A 13,028-nucleotide genomic window follows, 5' to 3' on the forward strand; every position below is an offset into this window, starting at 1 on the left:
GATAAACAATCTGTGGTCAAGATAGAGAGAGGGCTTTTGATCTTCACATGGGTGTCATGTATCTCAGTGTTACAGAAGCAAAGGCAATGTGTTGCTATATGACACGTAAAACTGAAACTACCCCTGCCTTTAAGAATCACTCTACTGAATCACATGTGTAGCCTTGCTGTTGTGAGAGTAACTGGGCGGATACCTTATTATAGTGTCAGAGCATTTTAGCTACATACCGACAGATACATTTGACTATATAAAAAAAAAATCTTGCTTGTGCTTTGTATTTCCCAGCAAGCACTGAGCTGTTCTGTAAAAAAAGTCCCACAATGAGGGTTCAAATGAGCGTGTAAAAAGGTTCACAACTGAAAACAAGGAAGAAAAAGACAGATAATGCTTTTGCTGTTGTTATTTTTACTTCACCAATAACATTGTTAACCCTTACCCCCCATGTGTAGAATATTGACAGAGATCATTCTGAAACACTTGACATTGATATCAATTGTCTAATAAACACTGAAAAATTATTGAGTATTTGATGTATTGATAATATTAAATATCATTGATCTAACCATTCTCGAGAACAGCTCCTTAAATATGTTTCCTGTGTGGACTTCTGCAAGCCTTTTGCAAGTCGTCCACCATTTTCTTTTTTTTTCCCACTTCACGACTTGATGACAAAATAGTGAACTTGTCATTGGTGAATAAGCCCCGATGTTCTTATTCTTAGGAGTAAACATATACGTGCACAAACTATTTCTATGAGGAACTTTATGGGCCCATTGCAGAGAAAATCAGATGTTCATTGTTTATGTAAGGACATGAGTGTGGCAGAAGTCATTTTTCACTTACACCACAGAGTGACAAGACAGGAGCAAAAGGAAATGATATGTGTTAACAAAGTGAACAGGAAATGGCTGGACTGAAGATACGTTAGTGGTTAACCATGGAGTTGTTGTCCCTTTTTTCCGGCCATGAATTGAAACAGAGTGGCAGCAAAGAACGAAAAATAATGCTGCCGCACAAACGTTAACATCCTGTCAGCTTGTTTCTGTTAATGTGGCCATCAAATAAGGAAGATTGCAGACACAGTCATCAGGAAATATGCGGTGCAGTGCATGTAATGAGAATAGATAGCATGACACACAGATGCACTCCTATAAATAACTAAGACAATAGTGTCTGTAAGAGTCTATGTCTTCTGCATATTATACTTGTGGGGGGTCTCCCCCTACTTCCCAGTCTTTGACACAGTCTGTATGGCTCTGATCCAGTCCTTACGCTCCTCTGGTGTAGCAGCTTGTAGGAAGTAGTGAACCTCATCTGAGGTGATGATCTCAAAGAGGTTTCCATCCACGTCATACTTCTTAGCTATACAACAGACAAAATAAGACACAAAACGGGTTACAGACAGAAGAAGGTGTGAAAACAAGAGACAAAGATAAGGGGGTCTTTATGTAGATGGTTTAGATTAGACGTGTAAGTTATAAACACACCATCGGGGACATATTCCACTGCACTCACTACACAACCACGCAGGTGAATGGAGCCGAGGGGATCCTCCTCATTCTAGAGAAAGACAGGATGAGAAAGATAGAGGGAGGAAAACAAGAGATGAAGAGATGAGAGAGAGGGGGAAAACATGAGAGAGAGAGAGAGAGAGAGAGAGAGGGAGAGAGAGAGAGGGGGGGGGGGGGTAGAAATTGAGAACCGTTAGTAAGTTCACCCACTAAGTGTGGTCTATTTTTACCCATCGACAGTGGTTTACTCACTCTTGTTGGGTCGTAGTAGTGAAGATATGCAGGGTCATCTCTGAGAATAAACTTCCGAACCTTCCAGTTTTTTCTTCTGTGGCCCTGTTTAAGAGAGCAATGTGATCAACTTATTCACAGAATTTTGCTGCAAAAAAACCCTAAAAACTAAATTTGCCGCAAAAAGGTTTGTTAACAGGAAGGTGGAGGAGTGTGAAGAAAGACAGACCACTAGGGTGGTGGTGAACATCCTGCTGAACCATCAGCAACAAAACAACATCAACACCTGAAAAAACTACATCTACACCTATTAGCAAAGGGCTTCTCATGGCTCAATTCATTGCAAATGTCATATCTGTGAATATTACTGTAAGTGGTGTCCGGGACCTCAAATCATATCCAAATGTAAGGATACATGGAGGTATTTAGAACATGTAATTACCCAAATAAGGTCTTTACCTGTTTGAGTAGACATCCTTGTTTGATGATGGCCCCTCGGAATTCCTCTTTCACAATCGAATCCTCATCACTTGAATAACCTTCACAAAAGAAGCCACTGTCTGCCTACAAAGATACACAAACATAAAAACGTAGTTAAACGAAATGTTGGTTGATAAAACTAAAAAATGAAATGATATCTTACAGACAGATGCTATCCTCAACTAGATAGGCAGCACTGCATTGTTATTCATCCATTGTTATTCATTATTTAATTTCTAAGCAACAATAATGAGCTGTAGCATGGTCAAAAGACATATCTCCGTAATGTATTGATCCGATGCAAATCTTTGAATGCTGAAGTGCTTCTACTCTCATTTTTGTTCAGGTTCCAGTCACGTGCATACTGTACAACATACAAGTTAAAATAAATAAATAAATAAGCTTTTGACCCACCACATTACTGTGTGGTCATCTGTTTTAACCTAGACTGGTGAAATAGAGGCTCTGCCTCTGGCTGATGTGAAACCCACTTCAAAGAGTGACAGAAAATAAAGAGGCGAACATTTCACTCACAAAGTAGTAGAAGGCTTCAGGCTGATCCAGTAGAAGTGACTCGGTGCCACCCTCGGCCCCTGATTTGGACAGCTCCCCGGCGGGCTGCAGGAAGCCCTCGTTAAGCAGGCCGGTGGCCAGCATGAGCCCTTCCGGCCTGTTCCGGGCTTTCCCCTCGGACATCAGCCAGTCCACTACGGTACTGCCTGAACCAAGGAGAGTATAGGAGAGGAGAGGAGAGGAGAGGAGAGGAGGGGAGAAGGAGAGAGGAGAAGGAGAGAGGAGAGGGAGAGAGGAGAGGAGTAGAGAGGAGAGGAGAGGAGACGGGGAGAGGAGAGGAGGAGATGAAAGGAGAGGAGAACAGACAAGAGGAGAAGAAAGGAAGTACAAGAGGAGGGAGAAGATTACATTCGTTTGTTTAGTGATTATGGCCCCTAATTTGAAAGATGGGTAAGGTGCAAAGTCTTACATTTAAGCTATTTTAGTATCTATCAATCTATCTAGTAACTGAGGGAAAACAATTGGCTAATTTCACAACATTGAAAAGTCAGCTTGATGCCCCCACATGATGTCACACAGGATCTACTGCATAACTCATGCACAAGAACTTTGCCTGTTGACTCACTTGACTGTACTTTGACCGCCTTTTTAATTAGAGTGAGCTAGAAGACCTTAACCACACCCGTTGATCTGTCAGCTCAGTGCTCAACAACACACCACATGACAGCTATAGCTCAGGCATGATGAAGGTGTTAAAAACATAAAAAAACAGAAGTTTTTGTATTACTGTGTGACCTGTTCAGACAGGCTGTACAGACATTTTATAAATATTGCCCTATGTCTTAATATTGCTTGTGTGATTCGTATATTGTGTTTTACCACAGAAGCAGTGGTTGTAGATCTTCTTTTCTTTCTCAAGCTTCAACTCTTTAATCCCATTGTCTGAGTCTCTCATTAAAACATAAAGTTCGCTGTGGAAAAAAAGAGAACATAACAAGAAGTGCTAAAGGTAAGTTGTCAAGTTTATGTGATAGATTGTATGGAGTAAAACACAAGTCTAGAACTGTAACCTACTATATACATCATCTTGATAGTCTCCACACTCCCTTGACTTGACATCTACATCTACATTGCCATGGATTTTGAGTAGCTTGAGTCTCATACCTCAAGTTGACTGTGTCCGGCAAGCGAATGGATTTGCGTGTGGACTTCCTGGCAAATTTCCTTCCACCTGCCAAACAGCTGATGGCCCTCTTGATGTCTTTCACCCAAGCTTCTCTCTCCTCCAAGTGAGTCGCCTGGAAGAAGTGGTCCTGGTTCTTCGAGGTGCTGACTTTGAACACAAGCTTTGGCAAGAAAAAAATAATACTGGTGATGAGATAGATAGATAGATAGATAGATAGATAGATAGATACCCTATTGATCCCCAAGGGATCAATAAAATGAGCTACATGCACAAAGTGTACGGTATGTTAAAGACAACTATGCTGCAGCTGCTGTGTAGCAAAGTTAAGAGGGAGCAGTTAAAGTGTGCAGGTAAGTCTCCTTAATACTATTGAAACTACTATGTATAGTGGCACTGACTCATAGTGCTGCTGTTTCGCTGAAGTCTTCACAAGCTTTTTTATGCCTTATGTTAGGTGTTAACAACACACCTACAAATAAACTCTGCTGTCACACTATGTGAGACACAGGTGCAAGGTGCTGTCTTTGCCTGGGCGGTATGTGTGACAGTGGATGTAGATAAAAAAAAATGTTAAAGACATGAGAGAGACAGGATGTGTACCTGTCTCTTGCTAAAGTCCTGGCATGGACTTATGAGCTTCGCCCCGTTCAGGGGAATCATTCCTTTGGGGGTGTTGTCGGTCTTCTTCTTATAGAACTCCAGTCCGTCATCACTTAACACCGCCCAAACTGCTTTCCATGAGTTCAGTAGAGTGCCCTTGAAGTGTGTACAGAGTCAGACCACAGGCCACACAGACTTAAGAAAACATTTCTCATACATGGGCCACGTTGAGGATGTAACTTCCTCAAAGCCTTCTTTCTATTTGTATTCAGTGGAATTATACTCTGATGACAATAATCAGCTCCAAAAACGAAATAAATATCATGTTTAGACACACAATTTACAATAGGCTAAAAGTCTGACAGATTGTTATGACACACTACAATTCAACCAATGAAGATGGTTGACTAACTGTCAGGCCGCCTCCATGATGACACTGACACCCACGTATTCTTATAAACTTGACCAAAGTATTTTTAACACCTCTAGTGTGAAGGAACTTGAGGTGTATAACCATAGTTAAGCTCTCTACGCTGTATATGACAAGCTATTGTGAATTACGGTCAAAAGGAGATTAACACAAACACTGTATCAAACCATACAAGATGTACTAACATGACTATCCACACCAAATTTCTACAGAAACATTTACATTATATTATAGAAATAACAACAGAGGGAGGTGAATGGTCAAATAAAGACATTGCCATGGCAAGACTAAAAGCAACTACAAGAAACCCAGCAGATTTTAAAATGACCAACACAAAACCTTCATATCTGTGTCAGTTCTAAACTGGGATGACAACGAGTAAATAATCTAGTGCCATATTTAACGAGGCCACAGAATTCCCTCTTAATTGGGATGCTGGTCATCCCTTTCCTTTTCCTTGACATTGCTGAAACCATAAGCATGCCCCTTGCCTTCAATATTCAATGCACAAAGACAGTACTCGGTTGTTTAAAAAAAAAAAAAAAAAAAAGACTAAATATATAATGATCCTGCCCGATCAACAACATTAGGTCCACGTTTAGCTTTTGTTTCACAGTAATGTCACATTTTCCTTAAAGGGGGCGTTTTCCCGCACTCTACCCTACATAGTGCAATGGCAACAACCGTTCTAGGCATGCATTGACAATTACTTTATTCTCTGTGTCAAGTCATCGTAGCATCAAAATGAGTTTGAAGTGTTTCCTTTCAGGTAAAATAACTGCGTTGTGTTGCTTTAACCTTACCTTTTTAACCAGGTAGCCCTCTCGGATAATCTTTGGCTCCATAAGGCGCTGTGCTGATTGCTGCAAGGTTGCTGGGGTGAGTGTGTGAGTGGGAGAGTGAGTTTGAGCAGTCTACTTAAGCACGGACGTTTGTGACTCTCGCAACTGTCACAGCCCATACCAGTGTAACTTCTGCCTATATAAAGAGGGAAGTTCTGCAATGGTGATTCGTCACATGGTCAGACAGCTTCCTCTCTTTTTTCCACCAGCAGTGGGTGACTTTTTTTTTTTAGTAAGAATGACTACTAATGAACCCGCCCTTCATAAAAGTGTTGACTCAAGTTACGGCTCTTGAGATGTATCTTAATCTGTGACTCCCTTATTTCCTATAAATATTAGTGATCACTCATAACACTGAGTTTTGCAGACATGGAGTGATCACCTATTTATTTGGCTGAAATTACTATGTGAGATATTTTGTATCTGATGATCTATTGAGGTATATAATATATCCATTCTAATAATATATCTATCTATACAAATCTATTGAGTAGTATCATATAACTCAATGATATGAGCTACATGATATGTATATTAAATAGTTCAATAACTGATCAAGGCTGTTTCTCTCTCCATTGTTTATGTAACTAATCACACATGAAGACAGACACTGCAAACGTAGTTAGAAGTAAAGGTAGAGAGAGAGAAAGAGAGAGAGAGAGAAAGAGAGAGAGAGAAAGGGGACACTTTGATAGTACATGCAGCTGTTGTTTGAAAAGGAAGTACAAATGTGGTTGGAGTTGAAAATACCCTAACCACAACTTTCACTATCAGCATTTTCTCCTTAAATCAACATATAGAATGTGCCCTAACATATATTAGGTCTGTTTGAGTTTAAATACATGCATTTTCATAGAATATCAATGCTTCTATGACAAATCTGATTCCTAGAATGACCAGGTATATTCACACATGTGTCAATGTTTCCAAAGCAGATGCTGTGTGAAGCATTTTCTTCCACAGAACTATGAGGACACACTGTTGTGGTGACAGACAGCTTTGGGAGAGGAGTAGGCCAGAGCCATTAGTCCCTTTCCCACATAACTGTGACTCTTTTTTGGGTGGGCAGAGGCGCCCCCCACCTGCCAAGTGTGAGACAAACAGGGTTCACCATTCACAGTGTTCACCATTCACATTGGTTCATAGTTTGCCAAGCTTTTCCATTGACTGCATATACTTCACAATTTTCTGGTGAAGTCATTGCTATACATCAACCTCATTTTGGCAAATCACATGAACAGCTTGACCTGCCTGTGCAAGGACAGCTGTTTTGAAGTGTATGTAGGCTACTCTTATATAATAGTGGTATATAAAAATTCAGTTGTGTTCTACTTACAAATATATATATATATATATATATATATATATATATATTAAAAAAAAAAAAAAAAAAGGACTCGCAATTGTGTATTGTGTAAATGTTTTTTATTATTCCGGTGATTTAGAATTTAATTCTGAGTCATTAGGCTATACCAGAGACGGTATTTAAGTATCTTTGGCTATACTGTCGATGTATCTTGAACAATCCAAGCCACAAAACACTCCTTTCATCATTTTAGTAGTCTAAATGTGTCAGAACAGAAAATAAGGTCACACTTAGTAAAAAGAAATGATTTTACTTGGATAATCATCTCTCGAAATATTCCAATACAAGGGAGAGCAAATGTGTGCCGTCTCTTGTCTTCCATCTCTAAGCCCTCAGTTCAGTTCAGCACTCTGAGTATTGTGAGAAGAAGATTGGGTGGAGTATGTTCTCAACATTTGTCAGTTGTCTAAACCTATTATTCTTTACTATTTATTCCAATAAATTTCGTGCTTTTGTCTAAAATGTATTTCAGCATGTAGCACGAGATCAATGTGCGGACAACACTAACTCCAAGGCCAAATGTAGACACCATTTTGTGTAAGTACACATTTGTTTAATACCATGCATCTAAGTACATTTACAGTGTCTATAAAAAGTATTCACCCTTTTGGATATTTCCCTACTTTTACTGCTTTTATAAATGGAATCTTGATCAATTTAATTTGGCCCTTTTCTACAATAACTTACAAAACTCCCCCCTTTAATGTCAGAGTGAAAGCAAATTTCTACAAAGTAATGTTAAATAATACAAATATGTATTGTAAAATAGCGATTGCATAAAGTGATGCCTTTAAGTGACTGACCAAAATCAACAGCAGTCCAGCCAGTTGGTGCCAATCGTCTCGCAAATAGTGAAAAGGAGATCGCCTGAGTGCAGTGAATGTGTGAAATATAGTAATATTCAGACAGCTGCGTGTAGAAGATCCAGTCACTGGTCAAGTCAGTATTCCTGGCTACAATTCCACCATGAAGACAAAAGAACACTCCAAAAAACTCCAAACATGCCTCTGGAGTTTAGTGAAATCCACCATTAAGGAATGTAAGGAATATTGCAAATGTGCAAAAACTGCCCAGTGCACCACAAACTGTGACCGTTCAAGAAGAATACTGGTGGGGGAGGCCACCAAGGCACCTAAGAGAACTCAGAAGAAGTTAAAAGCTTCAGCAGCTGAGATGGGAGAAAATATGCATACGACATTATTGCCTGAGTTCTTCACCAGTCAAAGCTGCATGGGTGTGTGCCAATGCTCTTATAAAATCTCAACTAAAGGTCGACCAAAATTGACCTTAATGATCAAACACTGCACATCATCACGAACGCACCATATCTAATTTGAAGCATGGTGGTGGTGGTTGCATCATGCTGTGGGGATACTTCTCAACAGCAGGCCCTGGAAGACTTGTAAAGGTAAACATGACATTAATTTAGCATAACATATGGGAATTCCAGATGATAATCTGATTAAGGGCCCTATTTTGGCGATCAGAAATGGATGGTCAGAGGCACAAACTTCATAGACATTAAAGTCAGTCCATAGTCACTAATTGAATGGTGTGATTTCATGATCAAAGGCTACCAGGGTCATATAACAGTGCAACCGTAACAGGGTGGATGACCATCGCACTGCACGAAAAATAGTGTCAGATACAGTATGCACAGGAGAGATGCTACATTTCCAGTGCTATAGATAATTCCCCACAGCAGTCAATCAATTACCAAGCCTATCTCAAGATGTTTGGATAGGAACTCTTCCTGAACTCAAAACTGTATATTTGAGGAATTGAGGTGCCCTTTGGATGGCAAACTGATTTACCAGTGAGAATAGGACGGGGAGCCTGTTCACCATCAAAAACAGTCACCAACAAAACATCCTTTGTGGACAAAAAAAGCATTACTATCAGAAGAACAGCCTTGGAACATTGCACTGGGATCAAGCAGCCACTCTCCTTCATCCGTGTTTAATCGAATTAGGCCCATAACACCTCCAGAAGGCTCAGCAGTGGTATCTGGTGTCCAGCGCGGTCTTGAAGTCGACGACGACGGCCACTGACGCACCCCCCCCCCCCCCCCAAAAAAAAACAGTATATCTACAAATACACTCGTGATGGGTTCTCTACCAACAAATACCAACACATTCTTCAGTCGTTCCTCTTCGTCGTTGTGTGGCTGTTTGTGATCCGATTAGCATCATATCCAAACCAACACAAACTATCAATGAGGACACCAGTACCAACACATTCTTTGGTCTTAACAGTGAAACAAGGTTTGGTAGCCTAGAACAGTTGAGCTCTAGGAAGCATTATGACTTTCACCACAAGTTATACTACGTGAGCTTTAGCCAGCTGTGTATTTGGGTTTTTAAAGCAGCATGCATGTGTAGTTTTTTACATCAAGATAAGGGCTCCAGGTTTATTTGGTCTTACTTTATGGAGAACGCATGTCTGACTTGCCAATACATGCCCATGATTCAGGTATTGTACTGAATAACGTGCAACGTTGTTTGAGCATGACCTTATGTCCGTTTTAGAAGGCTACGCACTAAAATTTACGCAAATGAGAATTCGTACAGTGTGTGTTTCTTTAAACAATATTTTTACTTTCCTGTAGATATAGCCGACAATCTGACACAGAGTACACTGATCATATTCATTGTGGTTCACTTATTTGTAGCAAAGGCAATGACTTAGGCCTACTGCATACAGTATGTTGATGACAGAAGACAAATAATCTATGCGTAAAATTAATCGTTACCTTATTTGAATGCATTTGCAGTTTTTTGCCATTATCTCATTAGATTTGTAGGAGACACGCTTACTCGGGGATTACAGACAGGGATTAGGCTATGCACAGGAAGAGCAGAAATTGCATTGAGGCCTTTCTTCGGCGATGTGTTTTTGCGATTTTGCCACACAGATTCACGTCACAGCATACCTCTGTGCCAGGTCTGCTTAACCTCCCATTGACACCAGGTAGCCGGACGTTTCGCCGAGAGTTTGAAGGCAGCATCATTTGCAGCGGATAATGGCTGACATTCCCCAGCTGATCAAAGTCTCCGTGTCGTTGAAAACGACTCCTAACGAGGGACCTGTGTTCTTCAAAACCGATGGGACTAGATTTGATCAGAGCAGGACAATAAAATTACTCACTGGAACTAAATACAAAATTGAGGTGGTCGTCAAACCCGGAGCGGTGCAAGCTACGTGAGTATCGTGTCAGGAGGTACATTAAAAATGTATCGGTAGATACATTATTTTGGTAGGTATTTTGGTGCAAATGTAGAGCAGTGATTTCTGACCCATTACGCATTGCAACTGGGCGTCGCTTCTCCTAAATCAATTGACAGACGGAGGCCTTTATTGCAAACTAGGTAAAATAAAACCTCTAAGCATCGTAGAATTACATGAATATAGCCAATAAAATACATGCAGAGGTTAAATGCAACAAAGAAATGACCGCGAATTTGGTTGAATCTGACGTGTAGCCTATCTGTCATATTTTGTGTACTCGCAATTAAATATAGGACAGAGGGACCACATACAGCCATGAGATTATGTCGTCCAGTTGTCAGTGAAATCCACAGCCGATTAGTAGTCCTCCATTTGTAACACTGCTGCCTCGACCTTAGTAAACCTAAACAACGTTTAGCGTTGTTACATTTAATCTCTTCAATTGAACTAGGGTTAATTAAACAAGAAACGCTGATGACAATATTACCCTGTTCTGTCTTGAATCAATAGACGATTTCACTGAAGATTTAAAAATCAATATACGTAGAATCGCTTTGTGATCTTTATTCTGTACCACCCCCCACAGGTGACATTGTCATATTTGGTTTGGCATAGAAGTTACTATCTCTATCTATCTATCTATCTATCTATCTATCTATCTATCTTATCATTAATTTTCCACTAGTCCATACTTTTACTCATTTTTGATAACCATCAGGACCATGACTATAGGGGGAGTGACCTTCTCCTTGGAGCAGCAGTCCAAGGATCCTCAGTCAGTAGCCTACACTGGCTTATACAGCACTGAAGGTGTGAACCATACCAAGAGTGGGGAGAGGCAACCTGTCCAAATAAGCATGGAGGTACGGTACCATAATGATAGCAACCTTGTGGTATTGATATTGATACAGAGCAGTAATTAACTTTTTTTTTTAATTGTTGGAAAGGGAACAGGAATGTTGCGGAATAGTTTGAGTCTCCTGTTGAGCTTAGTTGTGAGCCATACTCTATAGTAAGATATAGTTAACTGTTTGAGAGCATTATTTCACCATATACTCCTTCAAATGCAAACACCAATTAAGCTTACATTGTTTGTGCTTTGTTTCAGTTTCCTGATGCTGGTCAGTTTGAGACCACATGGCAGGTCAAGTACTACAACTACACCAAGCGGGACCACTGCCAGTGGGGCAACAGTTTCAGAAGCATTGACTATGAGTGCAAGCCTAATGAGACACGCAGCCTCATGTGGATCAATAAAGAGATGTTCGTCTGACTAGGGAATTGGTGCGACTTGCTAGTCACTCCGCCTGGTTAAAAGTGATTGATAAAGCTCACTACTGAGGCGTTATTGATCAGGCCTGTCAGTGGACTGTACATATCATGTCATTACCAGTTCCTGCCTCAGTGTTTGTGTGAACTGTGACCTGTGTGTGGGTGTGTGTGTTTGTGTGCATTAGGTGACCCAGTGGTGATGTGTGGATGTAACTGTGTCATCATGTAACTGTGACATTTACCAGCAGTTGAGTCAACAATGTGTAATTCAGGCAAACACAGGATATTAACCAGTCCAATACACATCCTGGAGAATAATGACCAGCTAGTAACTGGCGCTGCTCTCTATGACTGTCTAAAGGAGGTGGTGTACTCCTCCATGCACATTTGTACAGGTCGAAGACGTGTGTGACTGACGTGCGGTCACAACTGTAGGGAGGCCCACGATGCCCCTACAGGTCGCGTTGATGACACAATTCTCATCATCCGCCGTGTGTGCGTGCGCGGGACCCAGACGCAGGACAATCAATACTGAATATTGTTGACAGATAGAATGCAAACAGCTCGTATATTTTAACACTGACATGACAAGCTCCAAGTTCACTAAGAGACTAAAGGAATGCAGCATAAACCAGGCCTATTAGAGAGGTGGGATATAGCTAGCCATCATTTTCCAGGATCTGTATGTTCTTCTGTCTTTCTCTATCCCTATGCAGTTGTCTCATTTTCTACCTCTGGAAGGCACAATCAGAATGAGGGATACTACCTAAGTGCTGACAGATTCAAGGGTTAGATTAGATATCTTATTGGTGTGATACTGTGATACTGTAGAAAATGAACTACCCTACCTGCCTACATATCAGCTCTGATCTGTGTTTGTTTGTGAAATATTTTGTATTTCCAGTCAGAACCTAAATAGAGAGTGTATATTGTATTTTGGTTATAAATAAACTGTTGTTTTGAAAAGCTTAAATTGTTGTTCAATTATAATTTTGTGATCTAGAGTGTTTCAAATAAAATAAAAGTGCAATATTACAACACAAAGTATGCACTGACCAAACCTCTCTATCTTACTTGAATGTGCCAAAGCTACGGTATGTATGGATTAAATACATGGATGATCCTCTACTGCAGGGGTAGGCAGCCTGCGGCTCAAGGGACATATGCAGCCCTTTAGAGCCTCTCTAGTGGCTCCCTGGCTTTCTCTAAAAAATGGAACTTATAAAATATTTTTAACAATTTCATATAGTTGTTAAGCTTCAAGCTATCCCAACACATTAGTGAACATATTAAACTGTACAATACAGCATATGCATGAGTATAGGGAGTGTGATTAATGTCAGAGGTAAAGATAGAGATGTTTAGACTG

At 40.4% G+C, this 13,028-nt stretch overlaps 2 protein-coding genes across 2 annotated transcripts; one reads left to right on the forward strand and one right to left on the reverse strand.

Moving 5' to 3' along the window:
* Window positions 1–787: 787 nt before the first annotated feature.
* Window positions 788–5,909, reverse strand: plek (pleckstrin). Its single transcript, XM_062519837.1, has 9 exons — window positions 5,755–5,909; window positions 4,522–4,677; window positions 3,900–4,081; window positions 3,615–3,706; window positions 2,757–2,941; window positions 2,202–2,306; window positions 1,764–1,847; window positions 1,488–1,560; window positions 788–1,362 (listed from the first exon to the last, which is right to left on the reverse strand). Exons 1-9 carry the CDS (start codon window positions 5,794–5,796, stop codon window positions 1,223–1,225), a joined length of 1,059 nt encoding a protein of 352 aa, XP_062375821.1. The 5' UTR covers window positions 5,797–5,909; the 3' UTR covers window positions 788–1,222.
* Window positions 5,910–10,084: 4,175 nt separating this feature from the next.
* cnrip1b (cannabinoid receptor interacting protein 1b) lies at window positions 10,085–12,626 on the forward strand. The gene is made up of 3 exons (XM_062519656.1): window positions 10,085–10,360; window positions 11,106–11,250; window positions 11,496–12,626. The coding sequence occupies exons 1-3, from the start codon at window positions 10,182–10,184 to the stop codon at window positions 11,658–11,660; spliced, it is 489 nt and encodes a 162-aa protein (XP_062375640.1). The 5' UTR covers window positions 10,085–10,181; the 3' UTR covers window positions 11,661–12,626.
* The last annotated feature ends 402 nt before the right edge of the window (window positions 12,627–13,028 follow it).

This window comes from Sardina pilchardus, chromosome 18 (genome assembly GCF_963854185.1).
Source record: "Sardina pilchardus chromosome 18, fSarPil1.1, whole genome shotgun sequence".
Lineage (NCBI taxonomy): Eukaryota > Metazoa > Chordata > Actinopteri > Clupeiformes > Clupeidae > Sardina > Sardina pilchardus.